Here is a 12564-nt window from a genome sequence, read left to right as displayed (position 1 = left end):
TGTTGCGGTAATGATAATTTTTGATAATGTTAATCTAAAAAATTTAAATAATTCTATAGGAAATATTTTTTAAATCCTCTAAAAATAATGGTTAGTAAGTTCAGACCTTAATCTTATATATCCCAAAAAATTGGCTTCAAAGGCTTTTTAAAAAATCTGATGCTGGACACCTAAGTCTGGATTTCGTAAGAATCACCCATTTGCATTTAAAAGGACACCAAAAAACGGCGCATTTTTGCTCACACCTACAAAGTAATCATTTTAACTTGTTATAATAAATTATCTATATGGTATTTTGAGCTAGAACTTCACATATGTACTCTGGGGACACTAAAGATTTATTTGACATCTTAAAAAAGTCTTGTGAAAAGTCCCCTTTAAAAAAATCATGTGTATTACTTTATTTAGTTAATTTGTAGATAACAGTTATAAAATTGCCATTGAGAATAATGAACAATTGCGAGCAAAAACCTAAATAAACGTTCCTTAAGTAGACTTCAGTTGCTATATCAGAGTTGTAATTCCTTACTAATCTTTTCCCTTAGACTTCGCATCTAAGATGACAACATCATAAAACACTTTCTTACTCCATTTCCAGTGTGGCCTTATGCCAGGCCTCTTGCCCACTCCGTGTAATAAGGCAGAGTTAGTCAATGCATTATTGCCATTACCCTCTTGAGCTGTAAATGAAGCGCAAACCGTGATACACAGCCCCATTAGCAACTAATAGTGCTAAATCTCCCCGCTTCCGTCCGTTTACTGGACCGAGTCCCGTACATGTTTACATAGTCGTAGGAGGAAGTGAGATCGATCCACTTGCTCTACTCAAACCCTGTTCATCGGTCACTTGGTTTCATATGCATATCAAAGTAAATGTTTTTGCTTTGCTGACGTCCCACTTCAAGTGCTCGACTCCGTTTCTATAAGCTGTCCATTAGTGAGGCAACCCCATATTCCATCTGTATCTCTTGACTAGATAAAACAAATCCATACTTCAACAGATCATGTGCTTTATCTGTGGTGTTCTGCTCTCACCGTTGGCCTCACGCTAATGGCCTGGCCTGCGTCAGCGCTGAGGAGTGTGGATGCTCACAGGCGGGTGGCAGGGGCGCCGCTCTGCCTCGTCCTTGGCGTGATCGTCACTGTGATATTTGACAGCTGAATTATTTACAGCCGCTACACGTCTTCTCCTGCCGCCACTAGGGCCCTATGTTTCATTCATGCTACCCTGCAACTAACTTTGTTCATTATTTAGAGGCCTTTTGCGAGGGGGAAAAACAGCAACGTGTCGCCATGTGACTGAGTCGCGTCAGTGTTGGAGGAAAATAGATGAGGAATGAAGGTGACAGAAAAAATAAGAGCTAGATAAAAACACAGACTGTTCTTGTGTCACCCTGCCACCACGTCCCCTCAGAGAGCTGCGTTCATTCGACTCAGTCTAGCATGATGGCACAAGCTAAGCGGTGCATACATTTAGTCGAGTAACAGGAATGCATTATTTACCTTTTGTTGTGGCTGTACATGGCTGTTTTTGGCTGCCCTGGTGTGGTAAATTTTCCAGGTGTTTAAAGTTCCGACATTTCACACAATTCATTGAGGTATTCATTTAGGTTTGTAGTGACCTTGTTATAAATCATTACTGTGGACTTAATCTGGTACCTACAGTGTTGAGTTTGACCTCTAAAGGCCGGGACACACCAAGCCGATTTTCAAGCAGTATTTAAGCTTTAGTTGGTGTAGTTGTGGTGTGTTCTGCACAGTGGGCACAAGGCGTCCCCAATGCCAGATTTTTTGCATGGTGAATTGGTGTTTGAACTGTTATTGTCCCCTCATGCATGCACAGAATGCACATACTCATTGGCTGTTGTGTTTACTTGTGACTTTTTGTTTACTTATATGCACACAAGGCAACACCACAGTCTGCGTAGTTTTTTGGCATGTTTTGCATTGTTCCAGCCTTAAAGGTCCCGTTCTTTCTGTGTTAGGCTGTACGTATGTTTGCCTACATGTAAAAAACTGACTACTGCGGGCTTTAAGATGTAGTTCTGGCGAGAATGTTACATTGATGTTTAATGTTATAATATCATAATATTTTGCTCCTTTATGTTCTTTAGTGCAGTGGTTCTCAAACTGGGGGCTGTCCAGGGGGGGCCCAGTTTTATAAGATTTTATAAAATACATTAATTTATCATGACTTCTGTGTAATTAAACCAAAAAAAAATAAGGCTACTAACCAACAGCACTACCTTGAATCATTTTATATGTTTTGTTTAATAAAAAATTTACATTTTAGCACAAATTTGTCATAAATTTTCTTTGGGGGGCCGCAAAGAAATGCACTGTACACAAAGGGGGCCGCACGCTGAAAAAGTTTGAGAACCACTGCTTTAGTGTATTCTTATCACTGTCTTTTAGTCAGCATTAATCTTTTAGTTTGATTTGCTTAGGATGATTTTGTGGTTTGTGCAGTTTGCTTGCTTGTTTTGAGATTGTATTTTAGTCAAATAGACATTGAGTGCACAGTATAGTGTTGTGAGGTAAAATACGGCTGTGTTTAAAAACTTTTGTACTGTAGTATTGGTTTACAGCTCATTGGACAGAAAATGCCCTTCCTTTTTCATATTTTTTGCTAAACCGTCATAAATATCATTACCGCACATATTCTTTAAATGTTATTCATGATATACTTTTGAGGCTGTTCACCCACCCCTTGTCTAAAGACATTAAATGAATACAAATTTGGAAGCGGAGGTGAAATTAGCTTAAAGGGGGTGTGTGTAAATTTTAGCGGCATCTAGGGGTAAGACTGCGAATTGCAACCACCACGTCACTCCTCAATTTCAAAACGCATATGGTAGCCGCCAACATATGTGAGATTTGGATCTGCTGCAGAAGAGTCCACATTAAAGGAACTGTATGTATGATTGACCTCTAGCACCTGGTATCACAGTCTAAATTCAAAATATTAAAGACCTCCTTCTCGCGTTGCCAAGCACATTCAGGACGCACCTGACAATGGAAGCATACTTTTATCTGCTAAATTTTATGTTTGCAATGTTTTTCTTAATTGCAAATTACAAACCCCCCTCGTATTTTTCTTGATTTAGTAAAGCCAAAAACTTACAGGTCCTTTAAGGCATAAGATGGGGTCACTACTGTCCCGAGCTCTTAGCCTTTGTGAGCATCGTGGTATTCATGGTGTCAAGCACATTATATGTTGACACTCTTACATGTAATGTTTTTTTGCCATGCACAAGACTTTTGCACTTTATTACATTAGCTTGATATTTACTGAATATTAGGTTGTGTTAATCCTTTAGTCTTTTTGATGTCTTAAAACATTTCAGATGGGTATCTGAGGTTAAATGCCTTTCATCATTTGTCGGAGTCTGTTTGGCACTAGCACACTCATGTCATCTTTTTGATGTTTGATGGCACTGTCAGTGACCTCAGAAAGGGATGGTGTAGGGTCACTTCTGCCGTGTTTGTGCACCTGAGCCTCAGCCAAGTGTGCAGATTGACATTTTCGTTCTGTTCTGTCCTGGTTTAGGCCCTGTGGAAACAGTCCTGCTCTTGTCAGATAATGCCCACGAATTAAGCATGAAGGCCATGTGCTCATCCCATCACCACCACCCACACAAACTCCCGTTCCTAACCCGCATCACGAAATGCAACAGCTCTTAATTTAACTGGGCAACGTTGGATTTTGTCTGTGTAATCCATTATTGTTGACTCTTTAATAAGTTCTTCAGTATGTGTGTCGATTGCAACATCTGTGAGGTGTTATTATCAGTTGCTTTGTTGAATTTGCTTAATAAACCCTTGCCACAGCAGTTACATTGTAAGAAAGATACACACAAGATCTTTGTTAGAGATGTTAAAGATTCCTGTTGTCTTTACCATTGATTGGCTGTCTTTTTTGGTTTTGAAATGGGCTTTTGTCTGTCAAATTGAGGCATGTGGAAAATGTGCCTGTAATGAAATGGCTGCATGGAAGCAGATATGGAGTGATGTTTACTCACAGTGTCTGTGAGATAAAAGCATTAGGACCATTACCCCTTGAGCCAAGGGACTCCTGGAGTGGCACTGTATTGTATTTCGCCCGCTTTTATAAGGCCTTACAAATTACAGCTTTGGGAATATAAACAGCAAGCTTATACAAGGAGTCTTTGTACTTCCATGTGTCTATGTTTTAAGGGCAAGCATTTTATTATCGGGTTACGCTTGGGTCATTATCAGGTTATACTTCAAACCCAGAAGAAATTAATAATGTTGACCCTGAAGGTAAACTCAAGATGCCGAATACAGTGATCCAACCCATTAGTTGTAGCTACCTAAACAACGGATATAGAATTTGCCCTTGCATTTTTTCTCATATTCCTTTTCATTTCATCAACTGTTTCTCAGAAATGTAATCTGGTCTGTCTGTTGAATGACCACATTAATAATTCACTTTATGTTCATGTTTGAATTGCATGGCAAGTAAATATTGAGTTGATGGTGCACCTTCAACAAAAGTGCAAAGCCTACTTTGTACCTATAAGCACAGACTTAACAGTAACAAAATTGTCACCTGTCTTTATGTCACCTTAGGTGAGATTTAATATTTTGTAGTTGTAACATGTCAACATTCTTAGCTCAGTATTACGTTTTCTTTTGTCCTTTTAAAGACCTAACACGTGTTTTAGTTCTAATACAAAATCCTTAGGCACTTTTATCTGAACAAAACCAGAGTCCTCCCTTATCGTAAGAAGTTTTTTGCTGATCATAAGAACTTTTTCTTGACCCTTCTAACACGTTTCCAAACCAGTGAAGATTCTCGATTGTCAAGACACGTCTATTCAAGAGGAAAATGTGCACCGCAGAGATGGGAGTTGCTCTCTGCAAAGGAGAGGGCTTTTAGATCAGTGTTCCTCTCTTGGGACTCGCTGACTTTTTGCACTAACCATAGAACTGTAACAGTGATTTTTATTATGTCTCACGGTTTCTCTGCGCTTAGTCCGAAGAACTAAACATGCAACATCCTGTGTTTTGCTAAGCGCCTTCGTTCTCAGGGGTTCCGTATTAAAAGTGTCATGGTTCATATTACACTATTCTTTAGCATCCAAGATGGTCCAACCAGCAGTTTATAATAAGATGAGGCCTGCATTTATTCAGCTTTGAATTACTTGGCATCCCAGGGTCAGACATTCCCCCCTTTCAGCTAAGTCTCATTTTGATTATAATGGGAGCCACATTGATTGGTGTAACCAAAACTTGGTTTTCATTATATGTCTGCTATTAAAAGCATTGCTCGATTCCCCTCTAGCTTAGTCATAAATGCACGAATGCATGGCTTGCGTAACTATGTTTCTGTGTGTTTATTTGATAAGATGCTGGATAAACTCAGGGACCGGTGGATAAACACAGGCCTGTGGGAGAAGCTCGAGGAGCGGAAGACTGTGATTACAGAGCCACGCGGTGGTGGCAAGGGTGACTTTGATGAGCTTCTGCAGACCTACTATGAGGCCATCAGTGGAACGGCAGCCAATGGTGGAAATCGAGGTTGGTGTGTTGACTTATTTCTCCGTCTTCCTAGCAATGTGTTTTGGTGATGCCGATTTGTTTTCTCAGATGGAGCTCTGCTGGTAGCAGTCTGCAGAGGGAAAGTGAGTGAGGGCCTAGACTTCACTGATGACAACGCCAGAGCGGTGGTCACTATCGGCATTCCTTTCCCAAATATCAAAGATTTGCAGGTAAATGCTACAAGCATATCACGACAATTTATTTGGTGTGTGTAGACAACATATTGTGTTGCAGGTGTGAGAAAACCACTTGGAAGAAAGTCCCATCTGCAAAGTCGAGTGATTGATTTTATTAAGATTTTCAAACTGCTTGGTCCTCAATTCTGTTGTGAAGTATAATTTATCCTCTTATAAACGCTCAGTAGTGTCTATACCTGACAAAATAGTTACTTAAAGGACAAAGGCTAGGGTATTTGACATGTTTTAAAGGGCAAATTTCACAAGACTTTTTTATAATATCAAATACGTTTTTGGTGTCCCCAGAGTACATATGTAAAGTTTTTGCTCAAAATATCCCACAGATAATTTATTATTACGTTAAATTAACACTTTATAGACACTTGAGCAAAAAATATGCTGTTTCTGGGTGTGTTCTTTAAAATGCAAATGAGCTGATCTCTGCACTTAATGCCAGTGCCGTGGTTGGGTAGTGCAGATAAAGGGGCGGTATTATTGTAATAAGATCCCCTTCTGACATCACAAGGGGAGCTAAATGTCACTGTCCGATTTTTTCACATGCTTACAGAGAACGGTTTACCAAAACTAAGTTACTGGGTTGATCTTCTGTACATTTTCTAGGTTGATAGAAGCACTGGGCACCCAATTATAGCACTTAAATATGGAAAAAGTCAGATTTTCATGAAATGTCCCCTTTAACAAAACTTCTCCTTTACTTTGAAACCAGAAAAACACAGCAGATCCCCTTTCTGTGATCCATAAATGAATTCCACAGCAACTCTGTGCTGTGTCTAGCCTGTCCTTAGCTGATAGGCCTGACCTTTAAGCTTCCCCCTCTGTCTACCTTGCTGTCAAAGTATGTTGAAGCTTCCCTAACTGGGTCTGTCACCGTGGGGATATGTGCAGATGATTGACACTTTCTAGCCCTTCACCTTAGCGGAAGCTGTTGGCGTGCTTGTACCCCTACCTCTGGGAAAAGGCTTTGATTTTTTTTCACTTCTGCTCCAGTGGAAGTCGATTGAGTTTGCCATTTTGGTTAAGATTTGAGTTTCTTAGGTAGATTTTTATGATGTGGCTTTTTTATTATGAGCAAACGATGAATTGATGTGCCAGAGGGGGTAGGATGGAAATGGGTGGAGAGTTTTGGTGCACCTGGCCAACCTTAATGGTTGGCCTTGTCTCAAATGCCACATGAAGTGGTTGACAGCACTCAAAACGTGTTTTTTTCTTATGCCCCTGATGTTTCCTGAGAATCAATACCACCCACCTATATAAGAAAAGTAAAGTAAAGGTTCATATCCTGTCTTTATAACCAACTGGGTTGAAAATAGGGGGTGGGGCTGACCCCTTTGGATAATGATTTCTAGGATATGACCCCATTAATGCAAAGGGAATAGAGGACACTGACACTAATTACTGGTAATGTGAAATGGTTTTGTGCTCATAGCCAGTCTGACATAAACACATTAATGTTAGCATTGGCGGTTCTCTTAAGAGATCACACACTTAAGCCTATTGCTTTCCTTTATACTCATTGCTAGTGTTTGCAAAGTCAAGCCTCACAATTGCTTTTGCCTATACTGTCGGCTAAGCGGCAACAACTAATCAATAAAAATCGATAATGACATTCGTTTTCAATTAATTTTATCATCAATTAGTTGGTCTGTGACGTCACATGCTCCTGCACCACCGTCGGAAAATGTGGAAACGCATCTGCTTCATACAGTGAGAGATGTGCGCTTAAAATTAAAGTCAGTCATATTTTCTTTATACAACTCGAGCTGCACATTTATTCATGCGGTTCTTCTCACCACGTGACTAGCTTGGTTAAAAGCAAGTTGTGAATTGAAATACTTTTAAACTGTTTCTGCAGGTTGATGTTTTACTGCAGGTTAGGGATGAAAGGATTTGATTCATTAGTTGTTGGTATTGGGATGCTTTTGGACTAATTTTGAATGGCCATTGGGCTGGTTTTGTTACGCAGATCTGGCAACCCTAACAGGACAATGACGGAAGCAAAAGCGCAAACGAACGCTGGTTAAAAACGGTTTAATTTCCTTTTATAAAAAGTGAGATTGTATTTGTTAAATCGTTGTTGGGTTTTTATAAAAATAGTATGAACCACAAACTAAGCATCTGTTTTAAAGTAATGGGGAAATCCAGGTTTTTATTATTGTTACAATGCATGTATATCACTTTCATCATAATTGCTTATTTTTTTGTTAATAATGAATAATGTTAATTCTCTCTAAACATTTTCATCTTCAGGTCTAAAGATGAAGATTAAAATGAATTTATGAATCTTTGGCCAAATTTCCTCAACACATCCCTTAAACTCAATTTGTCCAGTAATTTATACTTGGACATTCAAATATGTTTTACTATTTCATAAAAATGTAGCTGCTCAAACTTTTTATTTCATGCTTAAAATATCAAAAAAAAAGATATTAGTAAAACTCTGTAGTAGTGTGTGGCTTTTGCACTTTTCAATGTACACTTCTACATGTGAGTAGGAGTACCCTAATTTAGTGCTTTATTTAGCTATAAAAAGTGAAAAATCTAATTAAGGAAATATTTATGTTTTATCTGATTATCCGATTGATCGGAAAAAATAATCACCCGATTAATTGATTATGAAAATAATCGTTAGTTGCAGCCCTACAGTCTGCAAACCCCTAAGGTAGCGTGCACACCAAAGCGTTTACACCAGCATATGTTTTCAATTGTCTCCCATGGAATCACAGCGCTTTTCAAAAAAGCCAGCAGCTGGCAGGTTTTGTCCATGCAAAGCGCCGGCACTCAGCGTTTTTTCCACGCTCAGGGCTTAGCGCAGAGAATTAAAAATATTAAACTTTTGGTGAAAAGCTCAGCTAGTCCATAACATTCTCACTTGGCCGTCCAATCACAGTGGAGGAGGGGTGGGACAAATATCACAACAACCGGCACACCTTTCAACGACTGATAAACAAACCAGATCTACCATAGTAAAAAAAAAACCTGGCAGTCAGCATCCGTCTGCCGTTTTCAGTCGCATTTAAAAGCTTTGGTGTGCACATCTCCTAACCCTAAGCTTACATGTTTTTCTTGAATCAGTGTTTTTCAACCAAGGATCAGGGGTCCACTAGAGGGCCTCAACAGACTTCCAAGTTGGGCTGTCAAATGAAGTATTACAATTAATCACATACAAAATTAAAGTTTGAGATTGCATAATACGTGTCCGTATATTGTGTGTAATTATTATGTATATATAACTACAGAAACTTTCATGTATAAATTTAAGAAACATTTATCTTTTATATATAAATAAGATTAATTTATATTTAAAAAAATCTTACATTTATACCTGTATGTATATATGTGTATAAACTGTCTGCACACTTGAATCCTTAAAGGAACAGTATGTAGGATTGTGACCAAAACTGGTATTGCAATCACAAAACTTGTGGCCAAAACTGGTACTGCAATCACACAACTGGTGGTCAATACACAAAATGACAACATAAACATCAGTTGAGGGCTGCAACTCCACTTTTTCAATGACAATATCCTGGCCATACCACTGTTTTCAGTGATATAAGTATTTAAAATGAAAATGATTTCTTAATGTCTAGTGACATATCAGGGCCATTTTATGATTAATTGATATAAATTTCTTACATACTGTTCCTTTAAAGCAAATTTAATCACCAAGCTTTCGGTCAAACGACCATCCTCAGGGCATACTACTAAAATGAATACAACTAAAAATCAAGGTGGCTTATAGTAAGAAAATTGGTTATATTTGATAACAAATATACATATTTCTTATTATTCCAAGCCCTAGAATATTTTACACTTGTGAATAGGAGTTGGCTTTAAAATGTTGTTTGCTTTGAAGTCAAAAACATTGAGCTCCACTGCCTTAAATCTTGCTATTTTTTAATGTGCTTCACCTGGTGGTATAAATGATCCATGGGCCTCTTTTAACTTACCTCTTTTAACAGCGATTGTTTGCTAGGAAGTGGTTGTTAAGTAGTTCCTTACTCTCTTTAATGTAAAAATCCATTTCATAATTTAAGTTATGGATAGACATACTCTATTGCATTAATTTGTGAATAGAATTTCTTCTCTGTAGTAAGAGGTTTTGCTGTGTGGATTCCTGCACAGTATTCCCAGATAGACAGAACAGCTATTAAACAACCTCTAAAACAGAGTATCACGTTTACTGCTCAGTTATTGGTAGAAAGATCAAAGGTAAACTTTAAACAGTCTTAAGGATAGAACGGATTGTAAGCCGATGGTGCACTCATAAAATAGCCTCTGGTGAACATAAAAACAAGAGGAACATGTTTTGTCTCACAAAGAAAAACAATCTCAGATTTAAAAGGCAGTAAATGGGCTATTCAGGCTGATAGCACGTCTCTATGCCTAATGAACAGCTTGTGTGAGACGATGGAAAGTGTGTTAATTCCAAAAGGTTTGTGTGGAATGTTGTGTCTTTGATTTTCTTTTTAATTGAACATTTGAAAACTGTAAGCTGAGGATTTTTCACTGCATCCCCATCTGCTGTTTCCTAACAGGAACAGACTGAGCTTTTGGTGACAGGCGTAACAATGGCAGTGTTCTGCATGCCTCTTGGTCAAATGTCTGTTTTTAAGGATGAACAGGTATAGGGGTTGAAGCTGATGCGAGAGTGGGCTATCTTCTGACATTTTACGTAATCCCTTCCAGCTTGCGGTTTCTTGCACACTAAGATTTGGCTAGCAGCGAGAATTGGCTTTTTCACATATGCAAGCTGTCACGTTGGATCGAGCATTGACGCGGTACTCCGCAGCGAAGGGCCTTGATAGTGAAATAGAAGCTGATTGGATTTAGTTGACAGTCGGCCTCGGGGAAGCGGCCTTTACTTGACGACAGGATCTCTATACAGATGCTTTGACCCTTCCACTGGGTTTGAGATTGAGATCGCGCATGAGCTGACATATAGACACTTCAGCTTCGGTCACGCTTGAGTGTTTGCTCCTCAGTTCAGCTGCTTGTGTTCAGAAATGTGCTGTTTGTTTCGAAATATTCCCAGTTAAGGTGTGTGACAACATTGAGAGCGAGAATGATGGATTCAATTTTGTGTGTGTGCGATGCCACCGAGCTGATGCGCCCAGGCTGTACCTGTGTGACGGTCATGCCCACGCACAGGTTTGGCTCTGAGCAAGCGCGGTAACTGTCACAAATACTTAAAGGCATTTGTCGTCCTGTCCCGTTCAACGAGATTTGAACTTTTCACTTGTCAATTCAAAACAGGTTGGCATTAAAACCGTAAGGGCAGCGGGTGAAAAATGATGGATGCTTCCTTGGCATTTTTATGGCAAAGCTGATGCCTGTGGTCTTGTGGTTCTTTTCTTCCACCCCTTTAGAACAGATGAGTGGGCATGGACAGGCAAGCTTGACAGCACTACAGGCTTAGGGGGTGCAGGGTTTCCCGCAGAAAATGTGTTAGTTAAGGTGGTAGGGTTGGGCGAGTGGGCAGGGCCGATGAGCGTGGCAATCAAAGGGTCGGGGTGTACGCGTCACGATGAAAATTAACATATTTTTATTTAAAACACTCTTAATTTTAAAAACTTAATTTTGAAGAATCTATGACAGAAAATGAACACATACTAGATTATTAAGGAATTAAATGTTTTTTCCTCTAACGGGAATAGCTGTGTGATCAAGTGAAACTAAAGGGTTAATAAACACAAACTTTATCTCATTTCGGCGTGTGGCGCGCGTGCACGCTCGCAGTGTGAAGCGTGTCTGCGCTATTCTCCGAGATGTTTTATCAACTGGCTAGTTATCCTCCAGACAGTGACGGTCCGGACCACGTCTTTCTCATTACGGCTGTGTGGCGCGTGTGCCCCTCGCGGTGTGAAGTGCGTACGCGCTATTCTCCGGGATGCACTTGACGGCCTTTTGTGCAGCTAATTTTTTTTTTTTTGGACGACCTACTAAAGGCGGTAGGGTTTCATCCTGGGGTGTCATCTTTAGGGGAGCTTTGCAGATCTACCAGAACTGGCCCAAACTCCTGCCAGTGTTAATCTAATTATTTCTGTGCACTTCGGTAGGGTGGGCACACGCTGCCCTACTACCAGGACTGTTAGGCCCTTTGATAAGCTGTGTGTGTGTTTGACCAAAACTGGACACATTATTCGCTGTAAGACCCTCAGTAATAAAGTAAGTTTATGTTAACAGTTTATGTTTATTTTCCCCCAAATGCAGGTTGAACTGAAGATGAAATATAATGACCAGCATGCCAAATCAAGAGGCCTTCTGCCTGGTGGTCGCTGGTATGAGATTCAAGCATATCGGGCACTAAACCAGGCACTTGGAAGGTACAAGTTCCTTAGAGAAAGCCACAGGATGTTCTGTGGAAAGTTTTTTTTAACTTAAAAATAAAAATAATAAAAAATGCAAGTAATGCTTTGTGTTTCCTGTTCTGTTCTGCATAGGTGTATACGCCATAGGAATGATTGGGGGGCTCTGATTCTGGTAGACGACCGGTTCAGGACAAACCCAAACAAATACATCACTGGTAATTGACAATTGGTGTAGAATCTCTCACCCAAATGTAGTTCCTCATCTGTATCACTAGGTGGAGATGGTGACCTACCGCAGGGGTTAGACTGTGTTATACAAATGTTAGACTGTGGGCTGCGGCCAGAGAATGTGTACATAAGGGCTTGTCTTTTTTACATGTAACAGCAATGGGTTGAAAACATTCATTACTTGAAAAACTATACGCATAGACTGTGCTGTGGTGGAGTGTTATGAAAATAGTGGCTGTGTGGAGTGGTTACATGTTTGTAAG

At 39.6% G+C, this 12564-nt stretch overlaps 1 protein-coding gene across 7 annotated transcripts in view; it reads left to right on the top strand.

The window, feature by feature from the left end:
• Window positions 1-12564, top strand: part of brip1 (BRCA1 interacting helicase 1) — a 117825-nt gene that overhangs the window by 21441 nt on the left and 83820 nt on the right. For all 7 annotated transcript variants that reach the window (XR_012367904.1, XM_073863460.1, XM_073863459.1 and 4 more), the window contains exons 15-18: window positions 5373-5544; window positions 5614-5735; window positions 11976-12088; window positions 12206-12288. Coding sequence is in view for 6 of the 7 variants with exons in the window: in XM_073863460.1 (XP_073719561.1) it covers window positions 5373-5544; window positions 5614-5735; window positions 11976-12088; window positions 12206-12288 (490 nt within the window). In the remaining variant the exon portion in view is untranslated. The remainder of the gene's footprint in view (window positions 1-5372; window positions 5545-5613; window positions 5736-11975; window positions 12089-12205; window positions 12289-12564) is intronic.

The sequence above is a fragment of the Misgurnus anguillicaudatus genome, chromosome 24 (genome assembly GCF_027580225.2).
Source record: "Misgurnus anguillicaudatus chromosome 24, ASM2758022v2, whole genome shotgun sequence".
NCBI lineage: Eukaryota > Metazoa > Chordata > Actinopteri > Cypriniformes > Cobitidae > Misgurnus > Misgurnus anguillicaudatus.
The sequence above is the reverse complement of the archived record's forward strand: the minus strand, read 5'-3'. Positions and strand labels throughout refer to the sequence as shown.